This window comes from Nerophis lumbriciformis, linkage group LG21 (assembly GCF_033978685.3).
Source record: "Nerophis lumbriciformis linkage group LG21, RoL_Nlum_v2.1, whole genome shotgun sequence".
Taxonomy (NCBI): Eukaryota; Metazoa; Chordata; class Actinopteri; order Syngnathiformes; family Syngnathidae; genus Nerophis; species Nerophis lumbriciformis.
Window position 1 is genome coordinate 3,541,822 of NC_084568.2, and position 25,679 is coordinate 3,567,500.

The 25,679-nt window shown below is 37.2% G+C and overlaps 1 protein-coding gene across 3 annotated transcripts in view; it reads left to right on the top strand.

The window, feature by feature from the left end:
* Window positions 1-25,679, top strand: part of vps50 (VPS50 EARP/GARPII complex subunit) — a 421,495-nt gene that overhangs the window by 347,379 nt on the left and 48,437 nt on the right. For all 3 annotated transcript variants that reach the window (XM_061983218.1, XM_061983220.1, XM_061983219.1), the window contains one exon: window positions 23,457-23,605. In XM_061983218.1, coding sequence (XP_061839202.1) covers window positions 23,457-23,605 — 149 coding nt within the window. The remainder of the gene's footprint in view (window positions 1-23,456; window positions 23,606-25,679) is intronic.

Sequence of the window (25,679 nt, forward strand, 5' to 3'; positions counted from 1 at the left end):
CGTGAACCTGAATCACTTCCGCAGTTCTCTGTGCAGGTCGGCGAATCACGAGTCAGTCAGTAACAGCTTCCCCAGCGGCAGATCTCGGTGTGTGTCAGTTCGCGCACGACACAAGCCCTCAGCACCCAATGAACGACGCGCACAGTGACTGAACGAGAGCCTCAATGTGACGTCCTCCCCCGCGACACAGTCAGTTCTCTGTGTCAGTAGGTTCGCGAGTCCTGATTCTGTCGTTCACTGAGTGATTCATGTCGTTAATCCGCGGTGAACGAATCGTTCGCTCAGTCCCTCCCCCCCGCCCCCATGATGAGTAGCTGGCTGCGTCGTTGGCCGACGTCGAGGGTTCAGTGAGTCACAGAATGCGCCAGTTCCACTCATACCGGCATGGTCGCGGCGGAGCTCAACTGAACTGAGAAAGGAACGAATCAGTTCATGTAGTGATTCGGTTCAGTACGTTCACTCAAAAGATTCGTTCGTCAGTGCTGAAGTCACACATATTTTGTGATCGGGCCGGCACGTTGTTGGAATGGATGAAAAGCGGACGTGACGACAGCTCGTGGAGGACGATAAACGCAGTGCCTTTAAAGCACGCCCGCAAGACTGTGGTCCGGGTGGACTACGAGATGTAATGACCGATGAACAACTTCGTTCGATAATGAAGGTTGCCTCAGCTCAAAGCCTGAGCCCCGACATTAATGAACTAGCATCCAAGAAAAGATGGCAGGTATCTGGCTTGGGCACATCAGATTAGGTCAGTGTGTTGCAAACTGAGCAGTTTAAAGTCCTGAATGGTTGGTTTATTCATTATTTTATTTTCTAATTTATTAGCCTGTATGATCAGTGTCAGAGCTTGGTCCGCATTGCCGGCAGTAAGTCGGACACGTTTCCAGTGAGGGTTGGACTCCGCCAAGGCTGCCCTTTGTCACCGATTCTGTTCATAACTTTTATGGACAGAATTTCTAGGCGCAGTCAAGGCGTTGAGGGGATCTGGTTTGGTGGCTGCAGGATTAGGTCTCTGCTATTTGCAGATGATGTGGTCCTGATGGCTTCCTCCGGCCAAGATCTTCAGCTCTCACTGGATCGGTTCGTACCTCGGAGTCTTGTTCACGAGTGGGGGAAGAGTGGATGGTGAGATCGACAGGCGGATCGGTGCGGCGTCTTCAGTAATGCGGACGCTGTATCGATCCGTTGTGGTGAAGAAGGAGCTGAGCCGGAAGGCAAAGCTCTCGATTTACCGGTCGATCTACGTTCCCATCCTCACCTATGGTCATGAGCTTTGGGTCATGACCGAAAGGACAAGATCACGGGTACAAGCGGCCCAAATGAGTTTGGGTCTCTCCCTTAGAGATAGGGTGAGAAGCTCTGTCATCCGGGGGGAGCTCAAAGTAAAGCCGCTGCTCCTCCACATGGAGAGGAGCCAGATGAGGTGGTTCGGGCATCTGGTCAGGATGCCACCCGAACGCCTCCCTAGGAAGGTGTTTCGGGCACGTCCGACCGGTAGGAGGCCACGGGGAAGACCCAGGACACGTTGGGAAGACTATGTCTCCCGGCTGGCCTGGGAACGCCTCGGGATCCCCCGGGAGGAGCTGGACGAAGTGGCTGGGGAGAGGGAAGTCTGGGCTTCCCTGCTTAGGCTGCTGCCCCCGCGACCCGACCTCGGATAAGCGGAGGAAGATGGATGGATGGATGGATGGACCCCTGCTTTAAGGGGTTATCCAGCTTAGTGTAGACATAGCCTGAGAACGCTAGGCAACAATCTTAAATCCCAGTCTGCTAGCTCGTTGTTCAACTTATTGTTTGCCATATTACGGTAGTTAATACAGCCGTTTTTATACACAAACATGGGGAAAAGTATGAGATACTTTTATGACATAACCCTGACACTTTATCACCTCAGCTTTTTAAGGACAATGTAAAATGGAAATGTGTTTAAATGATTGAAATGAAAGCGCATATATGCACAGCAATATGGTCTTCCCACATGCCACACCAGTGGAATTTATGGGGACTTTGAAGAAATGCAAAGTGGCTCCAAGGGGATCAAGTGTCTTCTTATCAAAGCCAAGGAACATGACCTAGCACTGAACCGCTCCGTGAGGACGCTTTGTGCAAAACCCTCTAGAACGTCAATACTTTGATATTTTGTGACAAACACAAGCACAGAGCAGAGCTTAATTATGATCTATAACATCTTTGTCACTAGACCATCCTGTTGGACTCATGGCTGCAAGCAAAGACACCTACTGTATGTCCACAGTGATGAGCTGAGAGGAGAAAATTCAAGTACCAATTCAACATGCGCTCATATGACATTATACACGTGTGTATGTTTGATGTTTGACATAGTACACACATGTGTGTATGTTTGATATATGACATAGTACACACATGTGTGTATGTTTGATATATGACATAGTACACACATGTGTGTATGTTTGATGTTTGACATAGTACACACGTGTGTATGTTTGGTATATGACATAGTACACACGTGTGTGTTTGATATATGACATAGTACACACGTGTATGTGTTTGATATATGACATAGTACACACGTGTGTGTTTGATATATGACATAGTACACATGTGTGTGTTTGATATATGACATAGTACACACGTGTGTGTGTTTGATATATGACATAGTACACACATGTATGTGTTTGATATATGACATAGTACACACGTGTGTGTGTTTGATATATGACATAGTACACGTGTGTGTGTGTTTGATATATGACATAGTACACACGTGTGTTTTATATATGACAGTGCACACATGTATGTGTGTTTGATATATGACATAGTACACACATGTATGTGTTTGATATATGACATAGTACACACGTGTATGTGTGTTTTATATATGACAGTGCACACATGTATGTGTGTTTGATATATGACATAGTACACACATGTATGTGTTTGATATATGACATAGTACACACATGTATGTGTGTTTGATATGACATAGTACAAATGTGTGTTTGATATATGACATAGTACACACATGTATGTGTTTGATATATGACATAGTACACACATGTATGTGTGTTTGATATATGACATAGTACACACATATATATATGACATAGTACACACATGTGTGTGTGTTTTATATATGACATAGTACACATGTGTGTGTGTTTTATATATGACATAGTGCACACATGTATGTGTGTTTGATATATGACATAGTACACATATGTATGTGTGTTTGATATGACATAGTACAAATGTGTGTGTTTGATGTATGACATAGTACACATATGTATGTGTGTTTGATATGACATAGTACAAATGTGTGTGTTTGATATATGACATAGTACACACATATATATATGACATAGTACACACATGTGTGTGTTTGATATATGACATAGTGCACACATGTATGTGTGTTTGATATATGACATAGTACACACATGTATGTGTGTTTGATATGACATAGTACAAATGTGTGTGTTTGATATATGACATAGTACACACATGTATGTGTTTGATATATGACATAGTACACACATGTATGTGTGTTTGATATATGACATAGTACACACATATATATATGACATAGTACACACATGTGTGTGTGTTTTATATATGACATAGTGCACACATGTATGTGTTTGATATATGACATAGTACACACATGTATGTGTGTTTGATATGACATAGTACAAATGTGTGTGTTTGATATATGACATAGTACACACATGTATGTGTGTTTGATATGACATAGTACAAATGTGTGTGTTTGTTATATGACATAGTACACACACATATATATATGACATAGTACACACATGTGTGTGTGTTTGATGTATGACATAGTACACACATGTGTGTGTTTGATATATGACATAGTACACACATGTATGTGTGTTTGATATGACATAGTACAAATGTGTGTGTTTGTTATATGACATAGTACACACACATATATATATGACATAGTACACACATGTGTGTGTGTTTGATGTATGACATAGTACACACATGTGTGTGTTTGATATATGACATAGTACACATATGTGTGTGTTTGATATATGACATAGTACACACATATATATATGACATAGTACACACATGTGTGTGTGTTTTATATATGACATAGTGCACACATGTATGTGTGTTTGATATATGACATAGTACACACATGTATGTGTGTTTGATATGACATAGTACAAATGTGTGTGTTTGATATATGACATAGTACACACATGTATGTGTTGGATATATGACATAGTACACACGTGTATGTGTGTTTGATATATGACATAGTACACACATATATATATGACATAGTACACACATGTGTGTGTGTGTTTGATGTATGACATAGTACACACATGTGTGTGTTTGATATATGACATAGTACACATGTGTGTGTTTGATATATGACATAGTACAAATGTGTGTGTTTGATATATGACATAGTACACACATGTATGTATTTGATATATGACATAGTACACGTGTGTGTGTTTGATATATGACATAGTACACATGTGTGTGTGTTTGATATATGACATAGTACACATGTGTGTGTGTGTTTGATGTATGACATAGTACACATGTGTGTGTTTGATATATGACATAGTACAAATGTGTGTGTTTGATATATGACATAGTACATACGTGTGTGTGTTTGATATATGACATTGTACATACATGTGTGTTTGATATATGACAGTACACACGTGTGTGTGTTTGATTTATAACATAGTACACACATGTGTGTGTTTGGTATATGACATAGTACACACATGTATGTGTGTTTGATATATGACATAGTACACACGTGTGTGTGTTTGATATATGACATAGTACACACATGTGTGTGTTTGGTATATGACATAGTACACATGTGTGTTTGATATATGACATAGTACACACGTGTATGTGTGTTTGATATACGACATAGTACACACATGTGTGTGTTTGATATATGACATAGTACACACATGTATGTGTTTGATATATGACATAGTACACACATGTATGTGTTTGGTATATGACATAGTACACACGTGTATGTGTGTTTGATATATGACATAGTACACACTTGTATGTGTTTGATATATGACATAGTACACACGTGTATGTGTGTTTGATATGACATAGTACACGTGTGTGTGTGTGTTTGATGTATGACATAGTACACATGTGTGTGTGTTTGATATATGACATAGTACAAATGTGTGTGTTTGATGTATGACATAGTACACATGTGTGTGTGTTTGATATATGACATAGTACAAATGTGTGTGTTTGATGTATGACATAGTACACATGTGTGTGTGTTTGATATATGACATAGTACACACGTGTGTGTTTGATATATGACATAGTGTACACGTGTGTGTGTTTGACGGTAAATTTTGGTAGCAAGTACAGGTAAGCAAGCAACAACAAAATGCTTTATTGATAGCGTCCAAAATCCGGACCGCGGGAAGTCCCAAGTTTAAAAAAAAACAACAAAAAAACATTTTTTTTTTTTTTTTTAATCTGTCCTTTCTAATCCAGTTCCTACCGCTTGTTACTCTCGGGGTCTCCGAGCCACTCAGGCAAATCATATTGTCGAAAAATGCATTTTCCCATCAATAACATGACATCGCACTTGTGTGCGCTCTTTCCGTCAATTAGTGTGCAAGAAATGTGTATATATATATATGTATATATGTACATGTATACGTTAGGTCAGGAAAAAACACAGAGGCTATATCATCCCTACAAGCCTGTTTCGCAGGTTTCCCTGCTCTTCAGGGGATTTTATAAAAGATTTTATCAAATCCCCTGACGACTAACCCAGGGAAACCTGCGAAACAGGCTTGTAGGGATGATGTAGCCTCTGTGTTTTTTCCTGACCGAACGTATATTCCGCTCTACCCCGGTATTGTGCACTGTATAACAGATAAACCACATAAACCTTGACTATATGTGTGTGTATATTAGAGATGCGCGGATAGGCAATTATTTCATCCGCAACCGCATCACAAAAGTCGTCAACCATCCGCCATCCACCCGAACTAACATTTAATCAAAACCGCACCCGCCACCCGCCCCTTGTTATATATCTAATATAGACGATGCAAGGCATTAGTGAGGTTATAAAGCTTTTGCCTGTTAAAGAAAGGAGACTGATCCAATGCAGCAGAGACATTCAATGCGTGCCACGCTGTCACGGCGCTGAGCGCACCTCCAAGCGCGCTCGCGCCACTCAAACTGCTGCAGGCAGCTGCGTTCTATCTTGTTTTAACATCCTGTGGCACTCTTCTGGGATCACGGCGGACGAAACCGCTCATGCTCAGGGTGTTTGTGGAGGTTCGGGGTTTTGCACAAATGTGACGCACCATGTTAGATGTCCCGGTTTTGTGACTGTCGTAGACATAAACAGCGTCGCAGCTCTTGCAAATCACGTAGCCAGCATTACTATCATCCTGATTTACAACCTCATAAAAACGAGTCCACGCTGAACTTTTCTGGCCTTTTTTTCCCCTGGTCTTTAGTATTCCCTTTTTTAGTTTGTCGGCGTTGCCATCTCTTTTTTCTTCTTCTTCTGTTGTGGCATATGCTGCAGGTGCCTGCTCATTTTTCGTATGTGGGTAACAACATTTAACTATGTATATATATTTCCCAATTGGTTTAACTGCCACCCGCCTGAATCTATTTAAAATCTAATTTTTTTTATTTCAACCGCCCGACCCGCGGATAATCCGCGGACTCCGCGGTTGTGTCCGCAAACCGCGCATCTCTAGTGTATATATATATATATATATATATATATATATATATATATATATATATATATATATATATATTAGAGATGCGCGGATAGGCAATTATTTCATCCGCAACCGCATCAGAAAGTCGTCAACCATCCGCCATCCACCCGATGTAACATTTGATCAGAACCGCACCCGCCTGTTGTTATATATCTAATATAGACGATGCAAGGCATTAGTGAGGTTATAAAGCTTTTGCCTGTTAAAGAAAGGAGACTGATCCAATGCAGCACAAACATTCGCGTGCCACGCTGTCACGACCCAGACGCACACCAGTGCGCAATCATATGGGAGCCGCGCTGAGCGCACCTCCAAGCGCGTCTCGCTGCCGGCGACGGCCGGGTATGGGGCCGACGCTCCAGCGCCATCCATTTTCAGGGCTAGTTGATTCGGCAGGTGGGTTGTTACACACTCCTTAGCGGGTTCCGACTTCCATGGCCACCGTCCTGCTGTCTATATCAACCAGGGTGAGCCCCACCCCTTTCGTGAGCGCACTGCGCGCGGAGTGACCCCTGTTACGCGCCCCCGGCAACAGGGGTGGCGGGCAGGTAAGCTGCGCGGGCGGAGCGCGCGGAGTGACCCCTGTTACGAGCCCCCGGCCACGGGGGTTGCGGGCAGGTAAGCTGCTTACCTGCTGCGCGTGACGCCGGCCGCGGCGAAGGCGGACGAGGCGGGGTGTCGGTGCGGTGGGCGTGGTGGTGACCCTGGACGTGCGTTGGGCACTTCTCGCGGATCGCCTCAGCTACGGCTCCCGGTGGGGCCCTCTCGGGGGAAGGGGCCTCGGTCCCGGACCCCGGCGAGGCGTCCCTTCTCCGCTCCGTAAAAGTGTCCATCTCTTTTTTTTTTCTTCTTCTGTTGTGGCATATGCAGCAGGTGCCTGCTCGTTTTTCGTATGTGGGTAACAACATTTAACTATGTATATATATTTCCCAATTGGTTTAACTGCCACCCGCCTGAATCTATTTAAAATCTAATTTTTTTTTATTTCAACCGCCCGACCCGACCCGACCCGCGGATAAAATCTAATTTTTTTTAATTTCATCCGCCCGATCCGCGGATAATCCGCGGACTCCGCGGTTGTGCCCGCTAAGGAGTGTGTAACAACCCACCTGCCGAATCAACTAGCCCTGAAAATGGATGGCGCTGGAGCTTCGGGCCCATATACCCGGCCGTCGCCGGCAGCGAGACGCGCTTGGAGGTGCGCTCAGCGCGGCTCCCATATGATTGCGCACTGGCGTGCGTCTGGGTCGTGACAGCGTGGCACGCGAATGTCTGTGCTGCATTGGATCAGTCTCCTTTCTTTAACTGGCAAAAACTTTATAACCTCACTAATGCCTTGCATCGTCTATATTAGATATATAACAACGGGCGGGTGCGGTTCTGATCAAATGTTAGGTCGGGTGGATGGCGGATGGTTGACGACTTTCTGATGCGGTTGCAGATGAAATAATTGCCTATCCGCGCATCTCTAATAACTTTGTATATATATTTCCGAATTGGTTTAACTGCCACCCGCCTGAATCTATTTAAAATCTAATTTTTTTTATTTCAACCGCCCGACCCGCGGATAATCCGCGGTTGTGTCCGCAAACCGCGCATCTCTAGTGTATATATACATATATATATATATATATATATATGTATGTGTGGGAAAAAAATCACAAGACTATTTCATCTCTACAGGCCTGTTTCATGAGGGGGGGGGTTCCCTCAATCATCAGGAGATTTTAATGGGAGCATTCACATACCATGGTTTATATAGGGCACAGAGTGGGTGTGTACAGGCTGGCGTAGGGGCGTGGTGATTGGCTCATGTGTTACCTAGGAGGTGTTTCCGTCTGTGGCGGCATGCTGATACAATTTCGCTGCGCTTGTTGAGGGATGACAGGTCTGGACGGTAAATAATAAACAGTTTCTCTTTCAAGCATAGGTTGCATCTTTTATTACCACTATTCTAAGGTGTGCTGGATGCAAGAATTTGCCATGTTATTGAATATTCAACATTATTGTCTTTGAGGTCCCAAATGTGTCTGCTGAGTTCTGTGGTATTCCGCAGGTTTTGGTTCCTGAAAGAAGCCTTGTGATTGTTCCATCTGGTTTTAAACTCTCCCTCGGTTAATCCTACATATGTGTCGGATGTGTTAATGTCCTTGCGTGTTACCTTAGATTGGTAAACAACTGATGTTTGTAAGCACCCCCCGTTGAGAGGGCAATCAGGTTTCTTGCGGCAGTTGCAGCCTTTGTTGGTTTTGGAGTGGCTCTGTCCGGGGGCCGACGGCTCATTTGCAATTGTTTTGTTGTGGTTTGAGATAACTTGTCGTATATTGTTCATGCAGCTGTAGCTCAATTTAATGTTGTTCTTGTTGAATACTTTTCTTAGGGTGTTGCCTTTGGGGAAGTGTTTGTCAATCAGAGTGTATATATATATATATATATATATATATATATATATATATATCCGGCCAAATTTTTCTTAACCCAATGCGGCCCCCTTGGGACCCCTGATAGAACATTACACATAGTGAACAATTTCCCTTGTAGATCATTAAAGTTTGTCTAAGTGCTCAAAAATATGTCAAAATGTTTTAATACGACTTTAGTAAGCTACGAAGCCACACCGCTTGATGGATTGTCGGCGCATTCCAGCTACTGTAGTCAGACGTACAGTGCTTCAACACACAGGTAGTATTATGGTGTGGCACCCAAAAATGGCCCCTATTGGCGTTTTGTTTTGCAAGGTTATGCAAAACCGACTTTTCTTACTTATTGGTACCTGCAGTGTGTATTTGGGATCTGCATAAGTCCTGAAAATGTGCACCATTGCAGTCAATAAGCTGCTTTTTTCCCTCTATCCCCTTGTTGTGGGGCATTCATCCTCCACTGTTGCCATTTCTAATATAAAAGGAATGGATATGGATACACAATCACATGTCTGATCTCTGTTCTACAGTCTCATGCAATGCTTTGATTTGATATCTTTTTAAATTGCTCTTCTTATACGCATCCTTACGCCCCAATAAGAATCCAAGCCCACCTTGTTTTCTAATCAAAAGGTTAGATACGCTTCCTGGCTTTGATGTGTGATCCGCTCATCTTACACACGGCCGGTGGTCCACATAGTGGGGTAACAGCGTGGCATTAATACCTAAAGACAGAAACTAAACAAGCTTTTGTACGTCCACTGAATATCAATAACCCCCAACTCGGTTATTGATGTTCAGGCGAGCTCCTGCGTACTGCAATCTGACAGGCTCAAATAACGAATTCTTTGCAGACGCTTAAAGATAAATATTGTTGGGAAACATGAGGAAAATGTTTATCTTTATAATGTGACCAAGAGAGGGTCGCACCAAGGAAAAGGCAGGTTAAAGGGGAACATTATCACAATTTCAGAAGGGTTAAAACCATTAAAAATCAGTTCCCAGTGGCTTATTTTATTTATTTTATTATTATTTTTAAACAAGATGTGTTCTTCTCCAACGCCTCCTTGTGGTTCAGTACAACAGTTTGGCCAACAACAACAACAAAAAACAGGAGTGACAGCATGTTTCCTCACCTCATTAACTATGTCACAGCAGCTGATGGACGCTGTATTGTCAAAATGAAAGCAACATCATATAGTTTTTCTCCTTCGCTCTATACTTTTAGTGTGGAGACAAGTGTCTCCAATATTGTCCACACCTGTCTCCATCTAAACACAGCAGATAATTCGATCATTTATAAAAGAGATGGTATAACCGCTAATAATAATAATAGATTTTATTTGTAAAAAGCACTTTACATTGAGGAAACAACCTCAAAGTGCTGCATTGTATTAAAAAAATAATACAAAGATAATAAAAAATAAATACCGAATTTTTCGGACTATAAGTCGCAGTTTTTTTCATAGTTTGGCCAGGGGTGCGACCTATGTGTGAAATGATTAACACATTTCCGTAAAATATCAAATAATATTATTTATCTCGTTCACGTAAGAGACTAGACGTATAAGATTTAATGGGATTTAGCGACATATTGTTTGGTAAACGTATAGCACGTTCTATATGTTATAGTTATTTGAATGACTCTTACCATAATATGTTACGTTAACATACCAGTTGGTTATTTATGCCTCATATAACGTACACTTATTCAGCCTGTTGTTCACTATTCTTCATTTATTTTAAATTGCCTTTCAAATGTCTATTCTTGCTGTTGGCTTTTATCAAATAAATTTCCCCAAAAAATGCAACTTATACTCCAGTGCGACTTATATATGTTTTTTTCCTTCTTTATTATGCATTTTCGGCCGGTGCGACTTATACTCCGAAAAATACGGTTCAAATAAAAACTAGAACAGCCTAATAGCTAGAACTAGTATGCATCTCCCAGGGTGTGGTCAAGGGTGATGGGTCAAATGCAGAGAATAATTTCGCCACACCTAGTGTGTGTGTGACAATCATTGGTACTTTAACTTTAACTTTAATATATCTAAAAAAAAAAAAAGTATTTTTTAAAAAGAAGGGTTTTTAAGCCTTTTTTAAAAGCATCCACAGTCTGTGGTGCCCTCAGGTGGTCAGGGAGAGCGTTCCACAGACTGGGAGCGTTCGTAGCTTTGTCCTCGGAGGTTGGAGGAGGTTAGCCTGTCCGGAGCAGAGGTGTCGTGTGGAGGATTTGGGGTGAGGGGGGGCATTTCCATGGAGGCACTGGTGGGTTAGTAGGGAGACTTTGTATTCAGTCGTGACTGGAACAGGAAGCCAGTGAAGGGATTTGAGAATTGTGAGAATGGTGCTATTTATCATTATGCCGTTGATCAATATATCCCTTCTCCATTGACAAGTGAAAAGTCAAGGGCGGTCACGGCAAGGTGTTGCCGCAAATGTTGGTACATTTTTTAGGACATTATGGCAAATGAGGGGGCGGTCGCGGCAATTGCCGCGGTTAAATTCGAGCCCTGATAAGCATACTTGCCAACACTCCCGAATTTTCCGGGAGACTCCCGAAATTCAGCGCCTCTCCCGAAAACCTCCCGGGACAAATATTCTCCCGAAAATCTCCCGATTTTCAGCCGGGGCTGGAGGCCACGCCCCCTCCAGCTCCATGCGGACCTGAGTGAGGACAGCCTTTTTTTCACGACGGGAGGACAACAGGGTGACAAGAAATAAATCATCCAGACTAGAGATAAATTGTATTATTATGTTTATCTTACCTAAAAATAAATATATTTATTAATTAAAAAAAAAAAAAAAAACGAAATAAATTTTTACTATATTTTGCTAAAAACATCAAAATTAATTGTATTTTATTTGTATTTTTTCTGACTCCTTATTACATCCAGCCATAGAATTATACATTAAAATAAACATATTTGAAATAATTAATTTAATTTTAAATGATCATAATATTTCATTTAAATTGACCATTTTTAATTATTAAAATAATTGCTTGTTTATCAACAACTTTAGCATTTTATTCATTACATTTTGAAGCTCTCAGAAGCCAAGTTATGTTATATTCCTTAATATTTATTTATGCAAGTTTGAAGTATCAATTATCTAAATACAGTTTTGTTTGCATATTTTCAGGATATATACATATATATATATATATATTTTTTTTTTTATTTTTTATATATATATATATATATATATATATATATATATATATATATATATATATATATATATATATATATGAAATACTTGGTGAATTCTAGTGGTCAATATACTCCTCCCCTCTTAACCACGCCCCCAACCACGCCCTGCCCCACCCCCGACCACGCCCCCACCCCCCACCTCCCGAAATCGGAGGTCTCAAGGTTGGCAAGTATGCTGATAAGGCATCATAAAAATTAGGATTGTCTTAAAGTAAACAAGTGCTTTCTTGGAACATTGTCCTCTAGAAGTAAGAGATCCGACTCTAGTAGTGTAAGTCCTAATTATCAGTCTTATCTGTTGTTGATATCTGTCCTGATTATGTAATGACAGTAATTACACAGACAACTGCTGAACTAAATACTTCCAAACGCATTAAATAACAGCCGGTCTTCTCTGCACACAAAAAGTGATTTGAATAGACTTGGGCTCGTGCATGCTGTTTCTCCTTGGCATATTTCTATCTTCTGGAATGTTTTCATTAGCTGCATAATGTAAATCAAGTTTAGTCTGAGCTGTGTCCTCCACTTTTCTTCATCCTTCGATCAAAACTGACTCATTATTTCTTGTATAATAATCTTCAATAGACGTTGGTAACAGACTGGATGTTGTCATTGTTCCATTTGTAAGGGGAAAAAGCAACTGCCCGCAAAAACAAAGACGATTGCAGTCAAGTCATTATTTAAGTGCATATTTTTAAAAAAAAAGGAGTTTTACTCATTTTTACGGAGCCCCTAAAGGGACATAGGTGGAAAAAAATGTTTTTATAATTGTTTTTATTTTTATATATTTTTTTAGACATGTAGAAACTTTCTCGTGCGCACGAGAAACTTTTTATAAAGTTGTAAAAAAAAATAATTATAATTATTTTTTTTTTAGACATGTATCTCGCGCGCACGAGGAAGTTTCTCTTGCGCACGAGATACATGTCTATAAAAAAAATATATATACATTTTATTTTATATAGACATGTATCTCGTGCGCACGAGAAACTTTTTATAAAGTTATAAAAAAATATATATATAATTTTTTTTTTTGTCATGTATCTCGTGCGCACGAGAAACTATCTCCTGCGCACAAGAAAGTTTCTCTGGTGCACAAGATCATGTCTAAAAAAAAAAAAAATTATAAATTTTTTTATATAGACATGTATCTCGTGCGCACGAGAAACTTTTTATAAAGTTATAAAAAAAAAATTATTATTTTTTTTTTTTTTTAGACATGTATTTTGTGCGCAAGAGAAAGTTTCTCTTGCGCACGAGATAAAAGTCTATAAAAAATAAAAATAAATGTATAATTTTTTAAAATTTTTTTTTGACATGTATCTCGTGCGCACGAGAAACTATCTCCTGCGCACAAGAAAGTTTCTCCTGCGCACGAGATACATGTCAAAAAAAAATATATACATTTTATAGTATTTTTTATAGACATGTATCTCATGCGCACGAGAAACTTTTTATAAAGTTATAAAAAAAAATATAAATATATAATTTTATTTTTATTTTTTTTTAGACATGTATCTCTTGCGCACGAGACAGTTTCTCCTGCGCACGAGATTCCAAAAAAAATAAAAAAATGTATACATTTTATTTTATTTTTTATAGACATGTATCTCGTGCGCACGAGAAACTTTTTATAAAGTTATAAAAAAAATATATATAATTTTTTTTTTTTTTTTAGACTTGTATCTTGTGCGCAAGAGAAACTTTCTCTTGCGCACAAGATACATGTCTAAAAAATAAAAATGAATGTATAATTTTTTTTAGACATGTATTTTGTGCGCAAGAGAAAGTTTCTCTTGCGCACGAGATAAAAGTCTATAAAAAATAAAAATAAATGTATAATTTTTTTTTTTACATGTATCTCGTGCGCACGAGAAACTATCTCGTGCGCACAAGAAAGTTTCTCCTGCGCACGAGATAGTTTCTCCTGCGCACGAGATAGTTTCTCCTGCGCACGAGATGCATGTCAAAATTTTTTATTTTTTTTATTTTTTATTTTTTTTAGACATGTATCTCTTGCGCACAAGAAAGTTTCTCCTGCGCACGAGATACATGTCCAAAAAAAAAAAAAAAAATTATACATTTTATTTTATTTTTTATAGACATGTATATTGTGCGCACGAGAAACTTTTTATAAAGTTATAAAAAGAAATATATAATTTTTTTTTTTTTAGACATGTATCTTGTGCGCAAGAGAAAGTTTCTCTTGCGCACAAGATACATGTCTAAAAAATAAAAATAAATGTATAATTTTTTTTTTAGACATGTATTTTGTGATAAAAGTCTATAAAAAATAAAAATAAATGTATAATTTATTTATTTTTGACATGTATCTCGTGCGCACGAGAAAGTTTCTCCTGCGCACGATATACATGTCCAAAATTTTTTTTTTTTAATTATACATTTTATTTTATTTTTTATAGACATGTATCTCGTGCGCACGAGAAACTTTTTATAAAGTTATAAAAAAATATATATAAATATATAATTTTATTTATTTATTTTTTTTACACATGTATCTCGTGCGCACGAGAAACTTTTTATAGTTATAAAAAAAAAATTATAATTTTTTTTTTTTTTTTTTTTAGACTTGTATCTTGTGCGCAAGAGAAACTTTCTCTTGCGCACAAGATACATGTCTAAAAAATAAAAATGAATGTATAATTTTTTTTTTAGACATGTATTTTGTGCGCAAGAGAAAGTTTTTCTTGCGCACGAGATAAAAGTCTATAAAAAATAAAAATAAATGTATAATTTTTTTTTTTTTGACATGTATCTCGTGCGCACGAGAAACTATCTCGTGCGCACAAGAAAGTTTCTCCTGCGCACGAGATACATGTCAAAAAATTTTTTTTTTAAAGTATACATTTTATTTTATTTTTTATAGACATGTATCTCGTGCGCACGAGAAACTTTTTATAAAGTTATAAAAAAAAATATATAAATATATAATTTTATTTTTTATTTTTTTAGACATGTATCTCTTGCGCACGAGAAAGTTTCTCCTGCGCACAAGATACATGTCCAAAAAAAAAAATATATATATATATATATATATATATACATTTTATTTAATTTTTTATAGACATGTATCTCGTGCGCACGAGAAACTTTTTATAAAGTTATAAAAAAATATATATAAATATATAATTTTTTTTTTTTTTTTTTTTTAGACATGTATCTCTTGCGCACGAGAAAGTTTCTCCTGCGCACGAGATACATGTCCAAAAAAATATATATATATATATACATTTTATTTAATTTTTTATAGACATGTATCTCGTGCGCACGAGAAACTTTTTATAAAGTTATAAAAAAAAAATTATAATAATTATTTTTTTTTTTTTAGACATGTATCTTGTGCGCAAGAGAAAGTTTCTCTTGCGCACAAGATACATGTCTAAAAAATAAAAATAAATGTATAATTTTTTTTTTGACCTGCATCTCGTACGCACGAGAAACTATCTCCTGCGCACAAGAAAGTTTCTCTTGCGCACGAGATACATGTCTAAAAATTATACATTTTATTTTATATAGACATGTATCTCGTGCGCACGAGAAACTTTTTATAAAGTTATAAAAAAAATGTATATAATTTTTTTTTTTTTTTAGACATGTATTTCACGAGATACAAGTCTATAAAAAAAAAATGTATAATTTTTTTTTTGACATGTATCTCATGCGCACAAGAAAGTTTCTCCTGCGCACGAGATACATGTCAAAAAAATTATTTTTTTTAAATTATACATTTTATTTTATTTTTTATAGACATGTATCTCGTGCGCACGAGAAACTTTTTATAAAGTTATAAAAATATATATATAAATATATAATTTTATTTTTTATTTTTTTTAGACATGTATCTCTTGCGCACAAGAAAGTTTCTCCTGCGCACGAGATACATGTCCAAAAAAAAATTAAAAAAAATTATACATTTTATTTTATTTTTTATAGACATGTATCTCGTGCGCACGAGAAACTTTTTATAAAGTTATAAAAAAAATTATAATTTTTTTTTTTTTTAGACATCTTGCGCACGAGATACATGTCAAAAAATTTTTTTTAATTATACATTTTATTTTATTTTTTATAGACATGTATCTCGTGCGCACGAGAAACTTTTTATAAAGTTATAAAAAAATATATATATATATATGCATAATTTTATTTTTTATTTTTTTTAGACATGTATCTCTTGCGCACGAGAAAGTTTCTCCTGCGCACGAGATAAATGTCTAAAAAAATTAAAAAAAATTATACATTTTATTTTATATAGACATGTATCTCGTGCGCTCGAGAAACTTTTTATAAAGTTATAAAAAAAATGTATATAATTTTTTTTTTTTTTAGACATGTATTTCACGAGATACAAGTCTATAAAAAAAAATGTATAATTTTTTTTTTTGACATGTATCTCATGCGCACAAAAAAGTTTCTCCTGCGCACGAGATACATGTCAAAAAAATTTTTTTTTTAAATTATACATTTTATTTTATTTTTTATAGACATGTATCTCGTGTGCACGAGAAACGTTTTATAAAGTTATAAAAAAATATATATAAATATATAATTTTATTTTTTATTTTTTTTTAGACATGTATCTCTTGCGCACAAGAAAGTTTCTCCTGCGCACGAGATACATGTCCAAAAAAATTTTTTTTTAAATTATACATTTTATTTTATTTTTTATAGACATGTATCTCGTGCGCACGAGAAACTTTTTATAAAGTTATAAAAAAAAATTATAATTTTTTTTTTTTTTTAGACATCTTGCGCACGAGATACATGTCAAATTTTTTTTTTTAAATATACATTTTATTTTATTTTTTATAGACATGTATCTCGTGCGCACGAGAAACTTTTTATAAAGTTATAAAAAAATATATATATATATGCATAATTTTATTTTTTATTTTTTTTAGACATGTATCTCTTGCGCACGAGAAAGTTTCTCCTGCGCACGAGATACATGTCTAAAAAAAAAAAAAAAAATTATACATTTTATTTTATATAGACATGTATCTCGTGCGCACGAGAAACTTTTTATAAAGTTATAAAAAAAATGTATATAATTTTTTTTTTTTTTTTAGACATGTATTTCACGAGATACAAGTCTATAAAAAAAAAATGTATAATTTTTTTTTGACATGTATCTCATGCGCACAAGAAAGTTTCTCCTGCGCACGAGATACATGTCAAAAAAATTTTTTTTTTAAATTATACATTTTATTTTATTTTTTATAGACATGTATCTCGTGTGCACGAGAAACTTTTTATAAAGTTATAAAAAAATATATATAAATATATAATTTTATTTTCTATTTTTTTTTAGACATGTATCTCTTGCGCACGAGAAAGTTTCTCCTGCGCACGAGATACATGTCCAAAAAAAAAAAAAAAATTATACATTTTATTTTATTTTTTATAGACATGTATCTCGTGCGCACAAGAAACTTTTTATAGTTATAAAAAAAAAATTATAATTTTATTTTTTATTTTTTTATACTTGTATCTCGTGCGCACAAGGAAGTTTCTCTTGCGCACGAGATACATGTCTATAAAAAAAAAAAATAATTATACATTTTATTTTATATAGACATGTATCTCGTGCGCACGAGAAACTATCTCCTGCGCACAAGAAAGTTTATCTTGCGCACGAGATACATGTCTAAAAAAAAAAAAAAAAATTATACATTTATTTTATTTTTTATAGACATGTATCTCGTGCGCACAAGAAATTTTTTATAAAGTTATAAAAAAAAGAATTATAATTATTTTGTTTTTTTTAGACATGTATCTTGTGCGCATGAGAAACTATCTCGTGCGCACAAGAAAGTTTCTCCTGCGCACAAGATACATGTCTATAAAATTGTTTTTTTAATTTATACTTTTTATAAAGTTATAAAAAAAATATATACTGTATATATATAAAAACATTTTTTTTATTTTTTTTAGACATGTATCTCGTGCGCACGAGATACATGTCTATAAATTATTTTTTTAAATGCATAATTTTTTTTTTTTTTTTTTTTTTTAGACATGTAGACTTTCTCATGCGCACGAGATACATGTCTAAAAAAATATTACTATTTTTTTCCCCCCCATGTCCCTTAGTACATTTTGACCATTAAACTGTTTGAAAACCATTTTAAGTCAGACATTTTTTGGTTGACACACAAAAAGTTTGAGTAGGGGGATTAAAAAAACACATGGATGTTTTTGTTTGGCACGATGGCCTCAAAGTGAGAATCCCTGCTGAGTTCTGTGCTTAATGACTTATTCATTACGCTAATACAAAAGCAGGCCGATCCAAATGACTGTGAACGTGCAAAACTCCTCTCTGGTGGTGTGATTAGTTCCAGTAGATCTCTGTTTACATCATGTTGCTAATAGAATGACATGAATGCAGCATGATTATGTGCACAATAAAACTAACGAGGACTTATGTTCTAAATGTGATTGCAGACGAGATTGATGCATTAATGCAGACTGATATTAATTTAAAGCACCCCATTACCCTCATTTATTTAAGTTTCGTGTATAAATGTCTACTGGTGCGTCCCCTCCAATATGGGTTATACCTGTTTCTAGTAGGCTTGTACGGTATACCGGTACTAGTATAGTATCGCGGTACTAATGAATCAAATACGGTACTATACTCTGTTTGAAAAGTACCTGTTCCCTGTGGGGTTTTTAATTTTAGTAGTAGTGTTTCAGCTACTTCTAAATCATTAATCCTTGTCTCCCTGGCGACAAATAAAGTATGTATCATTATCACTGGAGGACGAGGAATAGCTAAACATGCTTCACTACACACCGTAGGAGGATACAATAGCTCACCGCCGTACAATGTAAACAAACGCCATGGGTGGATCTACACCTGACATCCACTGTAATGATACCAAGTACAAGAGCCTATATAGTCGATACTAGATTGTGGAGGGGGGGCGTGGTCTGCGGGCCTGCCACGGAGCGGGGTGTGTAAGGACCGGCCACGAAGTCAGCAGCAGGTGAGTAGATTGCCCAGATGGGGCTTGTTATCCAATCACCTGTCGCCCTTATTAGCAGCAGCCGGGGTGAGACACGTGGTGGGAGTTGGAGTTGGAATGGGAGTTGGAGCGAGAGCGAGAGACACGCCGGGAGAAAGACTCAAAACAAGGACTGAAAAGTCGCAGAATAGTGTGCTGTCGTGGCGTGTGCACGAATAAAAACAAGAATCTGTCGTGATCAGGGGAATCCACGAGAGGGCAACTTCCACATAGATATTTGTTACCTTTTTTAAAAATTCATATTATGTTTATAAAGTCAGTAAATACGTCCCTGTACACATGAGAACTTTGAATATGACCAATGTATGATCCTGTAACTACTTGGTATCAGATTGATACCCAAATTTGTGGTATCTTCCAAAACTAATGTAAAGTATCAAAGAAGAGAAGAATAAGTGATTATTACATTTTAACAGAAGTGTAGATAGAACATGTTGAAACAGAAAATAAGCAGATATTAACAGTAAATGAACAAGTGGATTAATAATCAATTTTTACAGTTTGTCCCTCATAATGTGTACAAAATAATAGGTGTATAAATGACACAATATGTTACTGCATACGTCAGCAGACTAATTAGGAGCATACTTGCCAACCTTGAGACCTCCGATTTTGGGAGGTGGGTTGGGGCGGGGGCGTGGTTGGGGGCGTGGCTAAGAGGGGAGGAGTATATTAACAGCTAGAATTCACCAAGTCAAGTATTTCATATATATATAAGAAATACTTGACTTTCAGTGAATTCTAGCTATATATATATATATATATATATATATATATATATATATATATATATATATATATATAAGAGAAATACTTGAATTTCAGTGTTCATTTATTTACACATATACACACACATGACACTCATCTACTCATTGTTGAGTTAAGGGTTGAATTGTCCATCCTTGTCCTATTCTCTGTCACTATTTTTCTAACCATACTGAACACCCTCTCTGATGATGCATTCTGCTTCGTCTCCTTGTTGTGTGCGCAGTTGTGCACTGCACTCTCTAAAAGCCGTAGATGTTGTTGTCACATATGCATGTACAGTAGATGGCAGTATTGTCCTGTTTAAGAGTGTCACAACATTGCTGTTTACAGCAGACGAACTGCTTTACGGTAGACGGAAACGTGACTGCTGTTGTTGTGTGTTGTTGCCGCGCTGGGAGGACGTTAATGAAACTGCCTAACAATAAACCCACATAAGGAACCAAGAACTCGCCCTCCATCATTCTACAGTTATAACGTTATTGGGGTGTCAGGTTCAAACACTGATGACATCTATTAAATAGACAAAGAAGCAAGGAATTAAACAGAGACAGAATTCAATTTGGCTCAATGAGGACAGCGCGTACACCTGTACCCTTGTACAGTGTCACCACGCCCTGACGAAAGATTGTACGCCTCCTCTTTTATTTGGACTTTCCCTGATTACATGGCAACAACTGTTTCTAAGGGAGGGGGGTCGTAAACAGCCGTCGCCTTTGGTTACGAAACAGTTCAAAGAAAAGGCCGTAAACAGCCCTCAGTCACAAAACAGTTCAAAGAAAAGGTGCCTGGAGGAGAGTCAGGCCCTGCGTCCTCTCCGCTTGTAGTTCTCGGGTCAAGACAAAATCTTCCTGTGGATTACAATACATCAAAGAAACCGACACCTTCATGCCGCTTCCCATCCTACACAGTGGAGTTTTACAAGCCTTTTGATTGGTAAGATCAAAGACAGCTTTTGTTAACTCGCCGGGAACTCATTGAAACACAAAGTTTTGTGATAACTTAGATACAATTATTCTGACACGTTGATGGAGGCTTTTGGATATTTTATTTGCATGCTGAATAGGGCGCCATTGTAAGCTGTCTTTTGCTAGTGTTTATTTACGAGTTAGAATGTATAAAAAAAAAGAATTGTCAGGTTCAAACACTGATGACATCTTTTGAACAGACAAAGAAGCAAGGAATTAAACAGAGACATAATTCAATTTGGCTCAATGAGGAGAGCACGTACACCTGTACCCTTGTACAGTGTCATCACGCTCTGACGAAGGATTGTACGCCTCCTTTTTTTATTTGGACTTTCCCTGATTACATGGCAACAACTGTTTCTAAGGGAGGGGGGTCGTAAACAGCCGTCGCCTTTGGTTACGAAACAGTTCAAAGAAAAGGTCGTAAACAGCCCTCAGTCACAAAACAGTTCAAAGAAAAGGTGCCTGGAGGAGAGTCAGGCCCTGCCTCCTCTCCGCTTGTAGTTATCGGGTCAAGACAAAATCTTCATTCATATATATAATTTATATTTACTTATTTATGAAATATATGTTTTTGTTAACAAGTTAAAGGTGTTTAAAGATAATACAATCATGTTTAACACATATAGTTAATATTGTTAACAAGTTAAAGGTGTTTAAAGATAATACAATCATGTTTAACACATATAGTTAATATTGTTAATAAATTAAAGGGGTTTAATGATAATACAAGAATGTTTAACACATATAGTTAATATTGTTAATAAGTTAAAGGTGTTTAAAGATAATACAAGTATGTTTAACACATATAGTTAATATTGTTAATAAATTAAAGGGGTTTAATGATAATACAAGAATGTTTAACACATATAGTTAATATTGTTAACAAGTTAAAGGTGTTTAAAGATAATACAATCATGTTTAACACATATAGTTAATATTGTTAATAAGTTAAAGGTGTTTAAAGATAATGCAAGCATGTTTAACACATATAGTTAATATTGTTAATAAATTAAAGGGGTTTAATGATAATACAAGAATGTTTAACACATATAGTTAATATTGTTAACAAGTTAAAGGTGTTTAATGATAATACAAGCATGTTTAACATATATAGTTAATATTGTTAATAAATTAAAGGGGTTTAATGATAATACAAGCATGTTTAACACATATAGTTAATATTGTTAATAAGTTAAAGGTGTTTAAAGATAATGCAAGCATGTTTAACACATATAGTTAATATTGTTAATACATTAAAGGTGTTTAATGATAATACAAGCATGTTTAACACATTTAGTTAATATTGTTAATAAGTTAAAGGTGTTTAAAGATAATACAAGCATGTTAACACATATAGTTAATATTGTTAATAAATTAAAGGGGTTTAATGATAATACAAGAATGTTTAACACATATAGTTAATATTGTTAATAAGTTAAAGGTGTTTAAAGATAATACAAGCATGTTTAACACATATAATTAATATTGTTAATAAGTTAAAAGTGTTTAAAGATAATACAAGCATGTTTAACACATATAGATTCCTTTCTTTCATGAAGACAAGAATATAAGTTGGTGTATTACCTGATTCTGATGACTTGCATTGATAGGAATCAGACAGTAGTGATGATAACGTCCACATTTTCGAATGGAGGAGAAAAAAAGTCCTCCTTTCTGTCCAATACCACATGAAAGTGGTTGGTTTTTGGCATCTTATTTATCCAGCTTCCGTACTCTTTTTGTATACACTTTACAAGAAATACATTGTCGGCAAACTCCGTAAGCTTGCTAGCTTGTGCACGAGCTCATCTCAGAAGACCCTCGGGTGCCGTGAATGTCAATCAAGTGACGTCATAGTGAAGATTTATGATCGCTCATTTTTAGGACTATTTTTTTAATGCCTGGCTGGTGATCGACTGACACACCCTCCATGATCGACCGGTAGATCGCGATCGACGTAATGAGCACCCCTGCCTTACAGGTTACCATCCACGGGTTAAATGTGATTAATTCATGTATATACTTGATTTTTTTGGTGATTAAATCCCATGAGTCAACTGTTTTTTTCGACAGTCCCAGTTATAAAATCATCTAGCGCAGAAACCAAGTTGTGTTTTGGCCCAAATGCAGTTTTTTTTGTGGAGTTTATGGACAGTGTGCACAACACATTAGCAAGGAATCAACGGCTGCAGCACATTCAGCTTTCCATCTGTTGTATTGACTTTTCTAATGAGAGCACGCTTTTGTTTTCCAGGAGTCGGGCGGTGAGAATGCCAGCTTGCACATTCCCACGGAGGAAAAGAAGGAGAAGGTGCCGAGCCCCCACCTCAGCCAGATGGTGGTCCTCACCAACGGTGGCACTCTTTACGGCCTGGCGCAGAGAGTGGTCGCCACGGAGTCCCTGTAAGTAGCCCCAAATATTGTGAGTGAAATAAATTAGCAGCACATTTAAAATGACACCGGAGTTTCTAATTAATCACCACTTTCGCGCTGTGAAAAGAACAAATGTGCTTGTCGCTCACTGACAATTAATATGGGAAGCTTTTCAGATTTATAGTCAAACGTGCCTCATATATTAATTCTCGCCATCTTTGTGTGACTTTCAATGGCTTCTTCTTGCCTACGTAGCAATTAAAATCCATTATTGTAACACATCTAAATGCAGGTGTGTCAGGTTCAAACACTGATGACATCTATTAAACAAGACAAGAAGCAAGGAATTAAACAGAGACAGAATGAAATTTGGCTTAATTGAGGAGAAACGCGTACACCTGTACCCAGGCCCGGCCCTAACCAATCTGGCGCCCTAGGCAAGATTTCAGGTGGCGCCCCCCCCTGATGACATCTATTAAACAAGACAAGAAGCAAGGAATTAAACAGAGACAGAATCAAATTTGGCTTAATTGAGGAGAAACGCGTACACCTGTACCCAGGCCCGGCCCTAACCAATCTGGCGCCCTAGGCAAGATTTTAGGTGGCGCCCCCCCCTGATGACATCTATTAAACAAGACAAGAAGCAAGGAATTAAACAGAGACAGAATCAAATTTGGCTTAATTGAGGAGAAACGCGTACACCTGTACCCAGGCCCGGCCCTAACCAATCTGGCGCCCTAGGCAAGATTTTAGGTGGCGCCCCCCCCTGATGACATCTATTAAACAAGACAAGAAGCAAGGAATTAAACAGAGACAGAATCAAATTTGGCTTAATTGAGGAGAAACGCGTACACCTGTACCCAGGCCCGGCCCTAACCAATCTGGCGCCCTAGGCAAGATTTTAGGTGGCGCCCCCCCCTGATGACATCTATTAAACAAGACAAGAAGCAAGGAATTAAACAGAGACAGAATCAAATTTGGCTTAATTGAGGAGAAACGCGTACACCTGTACCCAGGCCCAGCCCTAACCAATCTGGCGCCCTAGGCAAGATTTTAGGTATATACACATCGGCAGTGAAGTGTATATACTCACAAGAACCCGAATAGCTTTGTCTTTGACCTTTTTTTTTACTTACTTTATATACCTAATATATAAAGGGGTGGAAAAGTGACTATTACCTGCAGGGCAAACATTAGCTAACCAGAAGGCAATAATGTAAACAAAAAACACCTGCTTAAAAGATCTAATACAAATGTCCCTGAGGAATGTAAGGTGGGAGTACTGTAATTACCTAACGTTACATTATTATTTTCCATAACAATTTAGCCCCCTCCACAATATTAACCCGACGTTAAAACAGAACTAGCTATTTATTGATTAGCAATTGCCGAATCATGTAACATTAGCTTAATGCTAAAAAGCCAGGTTACTATCACATTCTGTAACAGACAAATAATTTCATGTAGGCTAACGTTACCTACCTGCTACCTCTTGTCTTTTTCTCGTTTCTCCTCCTCTTCTTTTCTCTTTTTTCTTCCCTGGGCACCTGACAGTTTTGGCCGTTTTGACATCTTGTGTTGATTTTTTGATGTGGTGACGTCCAAAAAGAGTCATGATACGGGGAAGGGAGGGGGCGCACCGTGCGGGGGGAGGAGGGGGGGGCGTAATGTTGTAACAAATAATATTTCTATTAAATAGGCTTTACTTTGCATTTTAATTAACGTGAGATTATTTTTTGTATTTAGAAATAATAGTAACAACTTTTTTTTTTTTTCCCCCTCCAACATTTGTGGCACTGGCATGGCGCCCCCTGATGGACGGCGCCCTTAGCATTTGCCTATACGGCCTATGCCACGGGCCGGCCCTGCCTGTACCCTTGTACAGTGTCACCACGCTCCTCCTTTATTTGGACTTTCCCTGATTACATGGCAACAGCTGTTTCTAAGGGAGGGGGGTCGTAAACAGCCATCGCCTTTGATTACAAAACAGTTCACGACGGGAGGACAACAGGGTGACAAGAACTAAATCATCCAGACTATGGATAAATTGTATTATTATGTTTATCTTACCTAAAAATAAATATATTTATTAATTTAAAAAATA